General features: G+C 52.2%; 1 protein-coding gene across 1 annotated transcript; it reads left to right on the top strand.

Moving 5' to 3' along the window:
* Window positions 1-7: 7 nt before the first annotated feature.
* Window positions 8-15,146, top strand: LOC144489649 (protein yippee-like 2; the record flags this gene model as incomplete). Its single annotated transcript, XM_078207505.1, has 4 exons — window positions 8-79; window positions 10,368-10,411; window positions 13,373-13,481; window positions 15,057-15,146. Coding segments are annotated over 4 exons (315 nt in total), but the record flags the coding sequence as incomplete, so codon positions are not given.
* Window positions 15,147-15,708: the final 562 nt, after the last annotated feature.

The raw sequence follows: 15,708 nt of genomic DNA, 5'->3' as shown, positions 1-15,708 counted from the left end.
TCTCCCCCCCACCCAGCGCACGTACAGCTGTGTCCATTGTCGAGCACATCTGGCCATCCACGACCAACTCATCTCCAAGGTGAGTCCCTGAGCGAGACAGAGCGATACAGACAGAGAGAGAGAGAGACAGTCAGAGAGAGGCAGAGAGAGACAGACAGAGACAGACAGAGAGAGAGACAGAGAGAGACAGAGAGAGAGAGAGACAGAGACAGACAGAGAGAGAGACAGAGACAGAGAGAGACAGAGAGAGAGACAGAGACAGAGTGAGACAGAGAGAGAGAGACAGAGAGAGAGAGACAGAGAGAGAGAGAGAGAGAGACAGAGAGAGACAGAGAGAGAGAGACAGAGACAGAGTGAGACAGAGACAGAGAGAGAGAGAGAGACAGAGAGAAACAGAGGGAGAGAGAGAGTGTGAGGATGGGACGCGGGAATTCCCATTGATTCTGGCAACACAGTGAGTTTGGTATCCCCCAGACACAGACACAGTGAAAGGGGAATCTCCATTTAGTGACATCACAGTGAAAGGGGAATCTCCAGATAGTGACATCACAGGGAAAGGGGAATCCCCATTTCATGACATCACAGTGAAAGGGGAATCCCCAGATAGTGACATCACAGGGAAAGGGGAATCCCCAGATAGTGACATCACAGTGAAAGGGGAATCCCCACATAGTGACATCACAGGGAAAGGGGAATCCCCAGATAGTGACATCACAGTGAAAGGGGAATCCCCACATAGTGACATCACAGTGAAAGGGAAATCCCCCAGACTGACATCACAGTGAAAGGGGAATCCCCAGATAGTGACATCACAGTGAAAGGGGAATCCCCAGATAATGACATCACAGTGAAAGGGGAATCCCCAGATAGTGACATCACAGTGAAAGGGGAATCCCCAGATAGTGACATCACAGTGAAAGGGGAATCCCCAGATAGTGACATCACAGTGAAAGGGGAATCCCCAGATAGTGACATCACAATGAAAGGGGAATCCCCAGATAGTGACATCACAGTGAAAGGGGAAGCCCCAGATAGTGACATCACAGTGAAAGGGGAATCCCCAGATAGTGACATCACAGTGAAAGGGGAAGCCCCAGATAGTGACATCACAGTGAAAGGGGAATTCCCACATAGTGACATCACAGTGAAAGGGAAATCCCCAGATAGTGACATCACAGTGAAAGGGAAATCCCCCAGAGTGACATCACAGTGAAAGGGGAATCCCCAGATAGTGACATCACAGTGAAAGGGAAATCCCCCAGAGTGACATCACAGTGAAAGGGGAATCCCCAGATAGTGACATCACAGTGAAAGGGGAATCCCCAAGAGTGACATCACAGTGAAAGGGGAATCCCCAAGAGTGACATCACAGTGAAAGGGGAATCCCCAGATAGTGACATCACAGTGAAAGGGGAATCCCCAGATAGTGACATCACAGTGAAAGGGGAATCCCCAAGAGTGACATCACAGTGAAAGGGGAATCCCCAGATAGTGACATCACAGTGAAAGGGGAATCCCCAAGAGTGACATCACAGTGAAAGGGGAATCCCCAGATAGTGACATCACAGTGAAAGGGGAATCCCCAGATAGTGACATCACAGTGAAAGGGGAATCCCCAGATAGTGACATCACAGCTGAGGATAGCTGAGGAACAGTGGAGGATTTTTAAGGAGATCCTTTTCAGTTCTCAGCAAAAATATATTCCAGCAAAAAACAAGGATTGTAAGAAAAGGGAGAACCAGCCGTGGATAACGAAGGAAATAAAGGAGAGTATTAAAATAAAAACAGCTGCGTACAGAGTGGCCAAAAATAGTGGAGAAACAAGTGATTGGGAAAAATTTAAGAAACAACAAAGAGAGACTAAGAAAGCGATAAAGAAAGGAAGGATAGACTATGAAGCTAGGCTAGCAATTAATATAAAAAATGATAGTAAAAGTTTTTATAAATATATAAAAAGGAATAGAGTGGCTAGAGTGAATGTTGGACCCTTGGAGGACGAGAGGGGGGAGTTAATAGTGGGAAATGAGGATATGGCTGAGTCTTTAAATAAGTTTTTTGTGTCGGTCTTCACGGTGGAGGACACAAATAGTTTGCCAAATATTAACGATAGAGGGTTGGCAGCAGGAGAAATACTTAATGCAATTAATGTTACCAGAGAGGCAGTGCTGGGTAGACTAATGGGACTGAAGGTGGACAAGTCCCCGGGTCCGGATGGAATGCATCCCAGGGTATTGAAAGAAATGTCAGAGGTAATAGTGGATGCGTTAGTGATTATTTATCAAAACTCGTTGCATTCTGGGGTAGTGCCGGTTGATTGGAAAACGGCTAATGTTACGCCGCTGTTTAAAAAAGGAAGGAGACAAAAGGCGGGTAACTATAGGCCGGTCAGCTTAACGTCTGTAGTAGGGAAAATGCTGGAATCCATTATTAAAGGGGAGATAGCAGGGCATCTGGATAGAAATGGTTCGATCAATCAGACGCAGCATGGATTCATGAGGGGAAAGTCGTGCTTGACGAACATGTTGGATTTTTATGAAGATGTGACTAGGGCGGTTGATGGAGGAGAACCGGTGGATGCGGTGTTTTTGGATTTCCAAAAGGCGTTTGATAAGGTGCCCCATAAAAGGCTACTGAAGAAGATTAGGGCACACGGAGTTGGGGGTAGTGTGTTAAAGTGGATTGGGGACTGGCTATCCGACAGGAAGCAAAGAGTCGGAATAAATGGGTGTTTTTCCGGTTGGAGGAAGGTAACTAGTGGCGTGCCGCAGGGATCGGTACTCGGGCCGCAACTATGTACCATTTATATAGATGATCTGGAGGAGGGGACGGAGTGTAGGGTAACGAAGTTTGCAGACGACACAAAGATAAGTGGAAAAGTGAATCGTGTGGAGGACGGAGAAGATCTGCAGAGAGATTTGGACAGGCTGAGTGAGTGGGCGAGGATATGGCAAATGGAGTATAACGTTGAGAAATGCGAGGTTATACACTTTGGAGGAAATAATAACAAATGGGATTACTATCTCAATGGAAACAAATTAAAACATGCTACCGTGCAAAGGGACCTGGGGGTCCTTGTGCATGAGACGCAAAAGCCCAGTCTGCAGGTACAACAGGTGATCAAGAAGGCAAATGGGATGTTGGCCTATATTGCGAAGGGGATAGAATATAAAAGCAGGGATGTCTTGATGCACCTGTACAGGGCATTGGTGAGGCCGCAGCTGGAATACTGTGTGCAGTATTGGTCCCCTTATATGAGGAAGGATATATTGGCATTGGAGGGAGTGCAGAGAAGGTTCACCAGGTTGATACCGGAGATGAGGGGTTTGGATTATGAGGAGAGGCTGAGGAGATTGGGTTTGTACTCGTTGGAGTTTAGAAGGATGAGGGGGGATCTTATGGAGACTTATAAGATAATGCGGGGGCTGGATAGGGTGGAGGCGGAGAGATTCTTTCCACTTAGTAAGGAAGTTAAAACTAGAGGACACAGCCTCAAAATAAAGGGGGGTCGGTTTAAGACAGAGTTGAGGAGGAACTTCTTCTCCCAGAGGGTGGTGAATCTCTGGAATTCTCTGCCCACTGAGGTGGTGGAGGCTACCTCGCTGAATATGTTTAAAGCGCGGATGGATGGATTCCTGAGCGGTAAGGGAATTAAGGGTTATGGGGATCAGGCGGGTAAGTGGAACTGATCCACGTCAGATCAGCCATGATCTTATTGAATGGCGGGGCAGGCTCGAGGGGCTAGATGGCCTACTCCTGCTCCTATTTCTTATGTTCTTATGTGACATCACAGTGAAAGGGGAATCCCCAGATAGTGACATCACAGTGAAAGGGGAATCCCCAGATAGTGACATCACAGTGAAAGGGGAATCCCCAGATAGTGACATCACAGTGAAAGGGGAATCCCCAGATAGTGACATCACAGTGAAAGGGGAATCCCCTGATAGTGACATCACAGTGAAAGGGAAATCCCCCAGAGTGACATCACAGTGAAAGGGGAATCCCCAGATAGTGACATCACAGTGAAAGGGAAATCCCCAGATAGTGACATCACAGTGAAAGGGGAATCCCCAGATAGTGACATCACAGTGAAACAGGGAATGCCCAGAAGGGGACATCATAGCAAAGGGATTGAACGCGAGACACTGGGCGGGACATTCCTTCCTGCACAGCGTGGGAACAATGTTCATTCTAAGGGGGAAATTAAACTGGTGAGTAAACCTACAAGCAACATCAGTAAAAGTACAAAAACCCATTTCAAACAGAATTGAGGGAACAATGTATCTCTCAGAGAGTGGGGTGGGCGTGTGGGGGTGGGGGTTCTCTGGAACTCTCTTCCTCAAAACGCAGTGGGATCAAAGTCGGCGAATAATTTTAAGGTGGTGGTGGATAGGTTCTTGAACAAGAGGGTGAAAGGTTATTTGGGTCGGAAGAAATGTGTGGTCAAGGGTTACAATCAGATCAGCCATGATCTTACTGAATGGGATAGCAGCCTCAAGGGGCAGAATGGCCTTACTCCTGCTCCAAATTCGTATGCTCGTGTGAAAAAGATTAGTGAAAAGTAAATGTTGGTCCCTTGCATCCAAAACAGAGACTGGAGGAGGTTACAGAGATAGGGAGGGGTGGAGGGGCTGGAGGAGGTTACAGAGATAGGGAGGGGTGTAGGGGCTGGAGGAGGTTACAGGGACAGGGAGGGGTGTAGGGGCTGGAGGAGGTTACAGAGATAGGGAGGGGTGTAGGGGCTGGAGGAGGTTACAGAGATAGGGAGGGGTGTAGAGGCTGGAGGAGGTTACAGAGATAGGGAGGGGTGTAGAGGCTGGAGGAGGTTACAGAGATAGGGAGGGGTGTAGGGACTGGAGGAGGTTACAGAGATAGGGAGGGGTGTAGGGGCTGGAGGAGGTTACAGAGATAGGGAGGGGTGTAGAGGGCTGGAGGAGGTTACAGAGATAGGGAGGGGTGTAGAGGGCTGGAGGAGGTTACAGAGATAGGGAGGGGTGTAGGGGCTGGAGGAGGTTACAGAGATAGGGAGGGGTGTAGGGGCTGGAGGAGGTTACAGAGATAGGGAGGGGAGTAAGAGCTGGAAGAGGTTACAGAGATAGGGAGGGGTGTAGGGAATGGAGGAGGTTACAGAGATAGGGAGGGGTGTAGGGGCTGGAGGGGGTTACAGAGATAGGGAGGGGTGTAGGGGCTGGAGGAGGTTACAGAGATAGGGAGGAGTGTAGGGGCTGGAGGAGGTTACAGAGATAGGGAGGGGTGTAGGGGCTGGAGGAGGTTACAGAGATAGGGAGGGGAGTAAGAGCTGGAAGAGGTTACAGAGATAGGGAGGGGTGTAGGGGGCTGGAGGAGGTTACAGAGATAGGGAGGGGTATAGGGGCTGGAGGAGGTTACAGAGATAGGGAGAGGTGTAGGGGCTGGAGGAGGTTACAGAGATAGGATTGTAGGATCTGGAGGAGGTTACAGAGATAGGGAGAGGTGTAGGGGCTTTAGGAGGTTACATAGATGGGGAGGGGTTTAGGGGCTGGAGGAGGTTACAGAGATAGGGAGGGGTGTAGGGGTTGGAGGAGGTTACAGAGATAGGGAGGGGTGTAGGGGTTGGAGGAGGTTACAGAGATAGGGAGGGGTGTACGGGCTGGAGGAGGTTGCAGAGGTAGGGAGGGGTGTCGGGGCTGGAGGAGGTTACAGAGATAGGGAGAGGTGTCGGGGCTGGAGGAGTTTACAGAGATAGGGAGGCTTGTAGGGTCTGGAGGAGGTTACAGAGATAGGGGGGGTGTCAGGGCTGGAGGAGGTTACAGAGATAGGGAGGGGTGTAGGGGCTGGAAGAGGCTACAGAGATAGGGAGGGGTGTAGAGGCTGGAGGAGGTTACAGTGACAGGGAGGGGTGTAGGGGCTGGGGGAGGTTATAGAGATAGGGAGGCTTGTAGGGTCTGGAGGAGGTTACAGAGATAGGGAGGGGTGTCAGGGCTGGAGGAGGTTAAAGAGATAGGGTGGGGTGTAGGGGCTGGAAGAGGTTACAGAGATAGGGAGGGGTGTAGAGGCTGGAGGAGGTTACAGTGACAGGGAGGGGTGTAGGGGCTGGAGGAGGTTACAGAGATAGGGAGGGGTGTAGGTGCTGGAGGAGGTTACAGAGATAGGGAGGGGTGTAGGGGCTGGAGGAGGTTACAGAGATAGGGAGGGGTGTAGGGGCTGGAGGAGGTTACAGAGATGGGAGGGGTGTAGGGGCTGGAGGAGGTTACAGAGATAGGGAGGGGTGTAGGGGATGGAGGAGGTTACAGAGATAGGGAGTGGTGTAGGGGTTGGAGGAGGTTACAGAGATAGGGAGGGGTGTCGGGGCTGGAGGAGGTTACAGAGATAGGGAGAGGTGTCGGGGCTGGAGGAGTTTACAGAGATAGGGAGGGTTGTAGGGTCTGGAGGAGGTTACAGAGATAGGGAGGGGTGTCAGGGCTGGAGGAGGATACAGAGATAGGGAGGGGTGTAGGGGCTGGAAGAGGTTACAGAGATAGGGATGGGTGTAGGGTCTGGAGGAGGTTACAGAGATAGGGAGGGGTGTCAGGGCTGGAGGAGGATACAGAGATAGGGAGGGGTGTAGGGGCTGGAAGAGGTTACAGAGATAGGGAGGGGTGTAGAGGCTGGAGGAGGTTACAGTGACAGGGAGGGGTGTAGGGGCTGGAGGAGGTTACAGAAATAGGGAGGGGTTTAGGGGCTGGAGTAGGTGACAGAAATAGGAAGGGGTTTAGAGGCTGAAGGAGGTTACAGAGATAGGGAGGGGTGTAGGGGCTGGAGGAGGTTACAGAGATAGGGAGGGGTGTAGGGGCTTCGGGTGGTTACAGAGATAGAGACAGGTGCAGGGGCTGGAGGAGGTGACAGAGATAGGGAGGGGTGTCGGGGCTGGAGGAGGTTACAGAGGTAGTGAGGGGTGTAGGGCTTGTAAGAGGTTACAGAGATAGGGAGGGGTGTAGGGGCAGGAGGAGGGTACAAAGATAGGGAGGGGTGTAGGGGCTGGAGGAGGTTACAGAGATGGGAGGGGTGTAGGGGCTGGAGGAGGTTACAGAGATAGGGAGGGGTGTAGAGACTGGAGGAGGTTACAGAGATAGGGAAGGGGTGTAGAGACTGGAGGAAGTTACAGAGAGAGCGAGGGGTGTAGGTGCTGGAGGAGGTTACAGAGATTGGGAGGGGTGTAGGGGCTGGAGAAGGTTATAGATATAGGGAGAGGTGTAGGGGCTGGAGGAGGTTACAGAGATAGGGAGGGGTGTTGAGGCTGGAGGAGGTTACAGAGATAGGGAGGGGTGTAGGGACTGGAGGAGGTAACAGAGATAGGGAGGGGTGTAGGGGCTGGAGGAGGTTACAGAGATAGGGAGGGGTGTAGGGGCTGAAGGAGGTTCCAGAGAGAGGGAGGGGTGTAGGTGCTGGAGGAGGTTACAGAGATAGGGAGGGGTGTAGGGGCTGAAGGAGGTTCCAGAGAGAGGGAGGGGTGTAGGTGCTGGAGGATGTTACAGCGGTGGGGAGGGCTGTAGGGGCTGGAGGAGGTTACAGATATAGGGAGGGGTGTAGGGGCTGGAGGAGGCTACAGAGATAGGGAGGAGTGTAGGGGATGGAGGAGGTTACAGAGATAGGGAGGGGTGTAGGGGCTGGAGGAGGTTACAGAGATAGGGAGGGTTGCAGGGGCTGGAGAAGGTTACAGAGAGAGGGTTGTAGGGTCTGGAGGAGGTTACAGAGATTGGGAGAGTTGAAGGGACTGGAGGAGGTTACAGAGATAGGGAGGGTTGTAGGGGCTGGAGAAGCTTACAGAGAGAGGGTTGTAGGGTCTGGAGGAGGTTACAGAGACAGGGAGGGGTGTCAGGGCAGGAGGAGGTTACAGAGATAGGGAGGGGTGTAGGGGCTGGAGGAGGTTACAGAGATAGGGAGGGGTGTAGAGGCTGGAGGAGGTTACAGAGATAGGGAGGGGTGTATGGGCTGGAGGAGGTTTCTGAGTTTGGAACGGGTGTAGGGGCTGGGGGAGGTTACAGAGATAGGGAGGGGTGTCGGGGCTGGAGGAGTTTACAGGGATAGGGTGGGGCTTAGAGATTGGAGGAGATTACAGTGATAGGGAGGGGTGTAGAGACTGGGGGAAGGTACAGAGACAGGGAAGGGTGAAGGGGCTGGAGGTAGTTACAGAGATAGGGAGGGGTGTAGGTGCTGGAGGAGGTTACAGAGATAGGGCGGGGTGTAGAGACTGGGGGAAGGTACAGAGACAGGGAAGGGTGAAGGGGCTGGAGGTAGTTACAGAGATAGGGAGGGGTGTAGGTGCTGGAGGAGGTTACAGAGATAGGGAGGGGTGTAGGGGCTGGAGGAGGTTACAGAGATAGGGAGGGGTGTAGGGGCTGGAGGAGATAACAGAGATAGGGAGGGGTGTAGGGGCTGGAGGAGGTTACAGAGATAGGGAGGGGTGTAGGGGCTGGAGGAGGTTACAGAGATAGGGAGGGGTGTAGGTGCTGGAGGAGGTTACAGAGATAGGGAGGGATGTAGGGGCTGGAGGACGTTACAGAGATAGGGAGGGGTGTAGGTGCTGGAGGAGGTTACAGAGATAGGGAGGGGTGTAGGGGCTGGAGGAGGTTACAGAGATAGGGAGGGGTGTAGGGGCTGGAGGAGGTTACAGAGTTAGGGAGGGGTGTAGGGGCTGGAGGAGGTTACAGAGATAGGGAGGGGTGTAGAGGCTGGAGGAGGTTACAGAGATAGGGAGGAGTGTAGGGGGCTGGAGGACGTTACAGAGATAGGGAGGAGTGTAGGGGGCTGGAGGACGTTACAGAGATAGGGAGGAGTGTAGGGGGCTGGAGGACGTTACAGAGATAGGGAGGGGTGTAGGGGCTGGAGGACGTTACAGAGATAGGGAGGAGTGTAGGGGGCTGGAGGACGTTACAGAGATAAGGAGGGGTGTAGGGGCTGGAGGACGTTACAGAGATAGGGAGGAGTGTAGGGGCTGGAGGAGGTTACAGAGATAGGGAGGGGTGTAGGGGCTGGAGGACGTTACAGAGATAGGGAGGGGTGTAGGGGCTGGAGGAGGTTACAGAGATAGGGAGGAGTGTAGGGGGCTGGAGGACGTTACAGAGATAGGGAGGGGTGTAGGGGCTGGAGGAGGTTACAGAGATAGGGAGGGGTGTATGGGGCTGGAGGACGTTACAGAGATAGGGAGGAGTGTAGGGGGCTGGAGGACGTTACAGAAAGGGAGGAGTGTAGGGGCTGGAGGACGTTACAGAGATAGGGATGAGTGTAGGGGGCTGGAGGACGTTACAGAGATAGGGAGGGGTGTAGGGGCTGGAGGACGTTACAGAGATAGGGAGGGGTGTAGGGGCTGGAGGACGTTACAGAGATAGGGAGGGGTGTAGGGGCTGGAGGAGGTTACAGAGATAGGGAGGAGTGTAGGGGGCTGGAGGACGTTACAGAGATTGGGTGGTATCGGTTCCACCCAACTGGATGTCAGTGGAGAGGCTTTGGAGTTGAATCGAGTGGACAACCAGGTGAAAGGTCGAGGGCAGGTGGCGAAGGTCAGGGAGGGAGTGTTGACCTTTGACACCAGTGTATCGGCTGCCATTCTGACAGTGAGAAGAACGTTTCCTGAGTGTGACCGACTTCCCGCTGTTGGAGGGATTGAAACATGAAGCTCAGGGAAGGACGGGTTGGATTTGGGAAGGGACAGTGTGTTCCGTAATGTTCCTGCCTGAATTTGTCTCTGAGACACCGGTCCCATTATTTATGGTCTCGTCACTGATATCGGGGACACATCAGTGAGGTAGCACAGGACATAGAATCCTACCGTGCAGAAAGAGGCCATTCGGCCCATCGAGTCTGCACCAACCACCATCCCACCCAGGCCCTATCCCCATGTCCCTCCATATTTACCCACTAATCCCTCTAACCTATGAATCCCGGGACACTAAAGGGCAATTTACGATGGCCAATCAACCTATCCCGCACATCTTTGGACTGCGGGAGGAAACCGGAGCACCCGGAGGAAACCCACGCAGACACGAGGAGAATGTGCAAATTCCACACAGACAGTGACCCGAGCCGGGAATCGAACCCAGGACCCTGGAGCTGTGAAGCAGCAGTGCTAACCACTGTCATTGAAATGACACTGTTGTTATGTGATTATGATTATTATTATTATTCAGTGACACTAATGTCACTGTCATTAGCTCACTCATGTCCCTTTAGTGAAGGAAATCTGCCGTCCATACCCGGTCTGGCCTACATGTGACTCCAGAGCCACAGCAATGTGGGTGACTCTCAACTGCCCTCCAAGGGCAACTAGGGATGGGCAATAAATGCTGGGCCCAGCCAGCGACGCCCATGTCCCACGGATAAATAAAAAACCTGACAGTCTTTATATTTTTCAGTCCTTCCAGGGGAGCCAAGGTCGGGCCTATCTCTTCAATTCAGTGTGAGTATGTTAAATATATACCCTCTACATTACCCTGACAGTGTGACCCCTCCACCCCACTTTATACCCAGTGTCTGCATCAAACACTCCCAGGACAGGTACAGCACGGGGTTAGATACAGAGTAAAGCTCCCTCTACACTGTCCCCATCAAACACTCCCAGGACAGGTACAGCACGGGGTTAGATACAGAGTAAAGCTCCCTCTACACTGTCCCCATCAAACACTCCCAGGACAGGGTACAGCACGGGGTTAGATACAGAGTAAAGCTCCCTCTACACTGTCCCCATTAAACACTCCCAGGACAGGTACAGCATGGGGTTAGATACAGAGTAAAGCTCCCTCTACACTGTCCCCATCAAACACTCCCAGGACAGGGTACAGCACGGGGTTAGATACAGAGTAAAGCTCCCTCTACACTGTCCCCATTAAACACTCCCAGGACAGGTACAGCATGGGGTTAGATACAGAGTAAAGCTCCCTCTACACTGTCCCCATCAAACACTCCCAGGACAGGTACAGCACGGGGTTAGATACAGAGTAAAGCTCCCTCTACACTGTCCCCATCAAACACTCCCAGGACAGGTACAGCACGGGGTTAGATACAGAGTAAAGCTCCCTCTACACTGTCCCCATCAAACACTCCCAGGACAGGTACAGCACGGGGTTAGATACAGAGTAAAGCTCCCTCTACACTGTCCCCCATCAAACACTCCCAGGACAGATACAGCACGGGGTTAGATACAGAGTAAAGCTCCCTCTACACTGTCCCCATCAAACACTCCCAGGACAGGTACAGCACGGGGTTAGATACAGAGTAAAGCTCCCTCTACACTGTCCCCATCAAACACTCCCAGGACAGATACAGCACGGGGTTAGATACAGAGTAAAGCTCCCTCTACACTGTCCCCATCAAACACTCCCAGGACAGGTACAGCACGGGGTTAGATACAGAGTAAAGCTCCCTCTACACTGTCCCCATCAAACACTCCCAGGACAGGTACAGCACGGGGTTAGATACAGAGTAAAGCTCCCTCTACACTGTCCCCATCAAACACTCCCAGGACAGGTACAGCACGGGGTTAGATACAGAGTAAAGCTCCCTCTACACTGTCCCCATTAAACACTCCCAGGACAGGTACAGCATGGGGTTAGATACAGAGTAAAGCTCCCTCTACACTGTCCCCATCAAACACTCCCAGGACAGGTACAGCACGGGGTTAGATACAGAGTAAAGCTCCCTCTACACTGTCCCCATCAAACACTGCCAGGACAGGTACAGCACGGGGTTAGATACAGAGTAAAGCTCCCTCTACACTGTCCCCATCAAACACTCCCAGGACAGGTACAGCACAGGGTTAGATACAGAGTAAAGCTCCCTCTACACTGTCCCCATCAAACACTCCCAGGACAGGTACAGCACGGGGTTAGATACAGAGTAAAGCTCCCTCTACACTGTCCCCATCAAACACTCCCAGGACAGGTACAGCACGGGGTTAGATACAGAGTAAAGCTCCCTCTACACTGTCCCCATTAAACACTCCCAGGACAGGTACAGCATGGGGTTAGATACAGAGTAAAGCTCCCTCTACACTGTCCCCATCAAACACTCCCAGGACAGGTACAGCACGGGGTTAGATACAGAGTAAAGCTCCCTCTACACTGTCCCCATCAAACACTGCCAGGACAGGTACAGCACGGGGTTAGATACAGAGTAAAGCTCCCTCTACACTGTCCCCATCAAACACTCCCAGGACAGGTACAGCACAGGGTTAGATACAGAGTAAAGCTCCCTCTACACTGTCCCCATCAAACACTCCCAGGACAGGTACAGCACGGGGTTAGATACAGAGTAAAGCTCCCTCTACACTGTCCCCATCAAACACTCCCAGGACAGGTACAGCACGGGGTTAGATACAGAGTAAAGCTCCCTCTACACTGTCCCCCATCAAACACTCCCAGGACAGGTACAGCACGGGGTTAGATACAGAGTAAAGCTCCCTCTACACTGTCCCCATCAAACACACCCAGGACAGGTACAGCACGGGGTTAGATACAGAGTAAAGCTCCCTCTACACTGTCCCCATCAAACACTCCCAGGACAGGTACAGCACGGGGTTAGATACAGAATAAAGCTCCCTCTACACTGTCCCCCATCAAACACTCCCAGGACAGGTACAGCACAGGGTTAGATACAGAGTAAAGCTCCCTCTACATTTGTGCGTGTGTGTGTTGCGTGTGCCCATGCGCGTGTGGTGTGTGCGCGTGCGCACAGGAACAGGCCCTTCGGCCCTTTAAGCCTGTGCAGACCATGATGCCTGCCTAAACCCGTCTGCACTTACAGAGTCCGTATCCTTCCATTCCCATCCTATTCATGTATTTGCCGAGTTGCCCCTTAAATGCCACAATCATACCTGCTCCCACTCCCTCCCCGGGCAGCGGGTTCCAGGCACCCACCACCCTCTGTGTAAAGAATCTGCCTCATACATCTCCTTTAAACCTTGCCCCTCGCACCTTAAACCTGTGCCCCCCAGTAATTGACTCTTCCACCCTGGGAAAAAGCTTCTGACTATCCACTCTGTCCATGCCCCTCATAATCTTGTAGACTTCTATCAGGTCTCCCCTCAACCTCCGTCGCTCCAGTGAGAACAAACCGAGTTTCTCCTCATAGCTAATGCCCTCCATACCAGGCAACATCCTGGTAGATCTTTTCTGTCCCCTCTCCAAAGCCTCCACATCCTTCTGGTAGTGTGGTGGTTGTGTCCCTCACGCTTGGCTTCGATGGGCTGACACATGTCTGACCTTTGACCCTGGGTAAAGGCAGGTCAGCTGATTCCAATTGTCCGCCATTACTCTGTTCATTCACTGTGTGTCTCTTCACTGTGTCGGTCGGGAGAGTGTGTTTAATTGATGTGGGCCACCTTCCCTCCCTGTGTCGCTCCGGCCTCCCACTCCTGGTGCAGTGTGAACATCGGGTGTGGACCGGCAGAGGAACGTGTGCTTCTGACGGGACTCCACGCAGTGGCTGACATCTACTGTGAAAACTGCAAAACCACCCTGGGCTGGAAGTATGTAAGTGTGGCCTGATTACTGGGCTTGGGGGTCAGAGCAGGGGGCCAGAGCAGGGGGCCAGAGCAGGGGGCGAGAGCAGGGGGAAGTGGGAGTGGGAGCTTCGAAACATTGTAAACTTTCACCCGATGGGATTGGGTAGAATGGGAGCGAATGGGAAGGGGTTTGGATCCATTGGGATTGTGCAGAATGGGAGTGAATGGGAAGGGATTGGGATCCATTGGGATTGTGTAGAATGGGAAGGGGTTTGGATCCATTGGGATTGTGTCGAATGGGAGTGAATGGGAAGGGATTGGGATCCATTGGGATTGTGTAGAATGGGAGTGAATGGGAAGGGGTTTGGGTCCATTGGGATTGTGTAGAATGGGAGTGAATGGGAAGGGGTTTGGATCCATTGGGATTGTGGAGAATGGGAGTGAATGGGAAGGGGTTTGGATCCATTGGGATTGTGTAGAATGGGAGTGAATGCGAAGGGGTTTGGATCCATTGGGATTGTGTAGAATGGGAGTGAATGGGAAGGGGCTTGGATCCATTGGGATTGGGTAGAATGGGAGTGAATGGGAAGGGGTTTGGATCCATTGGGATTGTGCAGAATGGGAGTGAATGGGAAGGGATTGGGATCCATTGGGATTGTGTTGAATGGGAAGGGGTTTGGATCCATTGGGATTGTGTCGAATGGGAGTGAATGGGAAGGGATTGGGATCCATTGGGATTGTGTAGAATGGGAGTGAATGGGAAGGGGTTTGGGTCCATTGGGATTGTGTAGAATGGGAGTGAATGGGAAGGGGTTTGGATCCATTGGGATTGTGGAGAATGGGAGTGAATGGGAAGGGGTTTGGATCCATTGGGATTGTGTGGAATGGGAGTGAATGGGAAGGGACTTGGATCCATTGGGATTGTGCAGAATGGGAAGGGGTTTGGATCCATTGGGATTGTGTAGAATGGGAGTGAATGGGAAGGGGTTTGGATCCATTAGGATTGTGTAGAATGGGAGTGAATGGGAAGGGGTTTGGGTCCATTGGGATTGTGTGGAATGGGAGTGAATGGGAAGGGGTTTGGATCCATTGGGATTGTGTAGAATGGGAATGAATGGGAAGGGGTTTGATCCATTGGGATTGTGTAGAATGGGAGTGAATGGGAAGGGGTTTGGATCCATTGGGATTGTGTAGAATGGGAGTGAATGGGAAGGGGTTTGGGTCCATTTGGATTGTGTAGAATGGGAGTGAATGGGAAGGGGTTTGGATCCATTGGGATTGTGTAGAATGGGAGTGAATGGGAAGGGGTTTGGATCCATTGGGATTGTGTAGAATGGGAGTGAATGGGAAGGGGTTTGATCCATTGGGATTGTGTAGAACGGGAGTGAATGGGAAGGGATTTGGATCCATTGGGATTGTGTAGAATGGGAGTGAATGGGAAGGGATTTGGATCCATTGGGATTGTGTAGAATGGGAGTGAATGGGAAGGGGTTTGGATCCATTGGGATAGTTGACATTGGAAAGGACTCTCTGAGTGACAGTATGGTTGGGTTCCGCTGGATGTCAGAGGCCGATTGACCCAATGCTGGTTTCTCTCCCACAGGAACATGCATTCGAAACCAGCCAGAAATACAAGGAAGGGAAGTTTATCATTGAAGTGGCGCACATGGTGAAGGACAATGGATGGGACTGAGCAACGGCTCAACATGGATGCACAGACCTAGCTTCTGCCGAGATCTCTCTTTGTCTCCTCTCTCTCTCTTGCCTCACTATCCTCACTGCTTATCAACAGCCTCATCCCCCATTCGCAATGGAAAGCTACTGTAACAAACGGGGTTCATTCTCGGCCATCAGGGGTGGGGTTGGCTGGGGGTGGGGTTGGCTGGGGGTGGGGTTGGCTGGGGTGGGGTGCGCAGCTTGTTGGGACCGGTCTATGTCAACACTCGTCTGTCTCTCCTCAGTGACTGAGGTTACTCACGGCTGCGCTAAATCACCTCGATAGTGACGGGCATGCTGACTCGATGTTCCCGTATCATTCTGACTCACTCAGGGCCAATCTCTCCCCTTGCCCCACGCTCCACCCGAACCCTGAGGGTTGCGACTCACCCCAGTACGCTGAGTCCAGCCCCCAAGATCCAGGGTGACATTCCCCAGACTGAGGGAGTTTCAAGTTTATTTATTAGTGTCGCAAGTAGGCTTACATTAACACTGCAATGGAGTGACTGTGAAGATCCCCGAGTCGTCCCACTCTGGCA

This window comes from Mustelus asterias, unplaced genomic scaffold (assembly GCF_964213995.1).
Source record: "Mustelus asterias unplaced genomic scaffold, sMusAst1.hap1.1 HAP1_SCAFFOLD_2401, whole genome shotgun sequence".
In the NCBI taxonomy this organism is placed as follows: domain Eukaryota; kingdom Metazoa; phylum Chordata; class Chondrichthyes; order Carcharhiniformes; family Triakidae; genus Mustelus; species Mustelus asterias.
The sequence above is the reverse complement of the archived record's forward strand: the minus strand, read 5'-3'. Positions and strand labels throughout refer to the sequence as shown.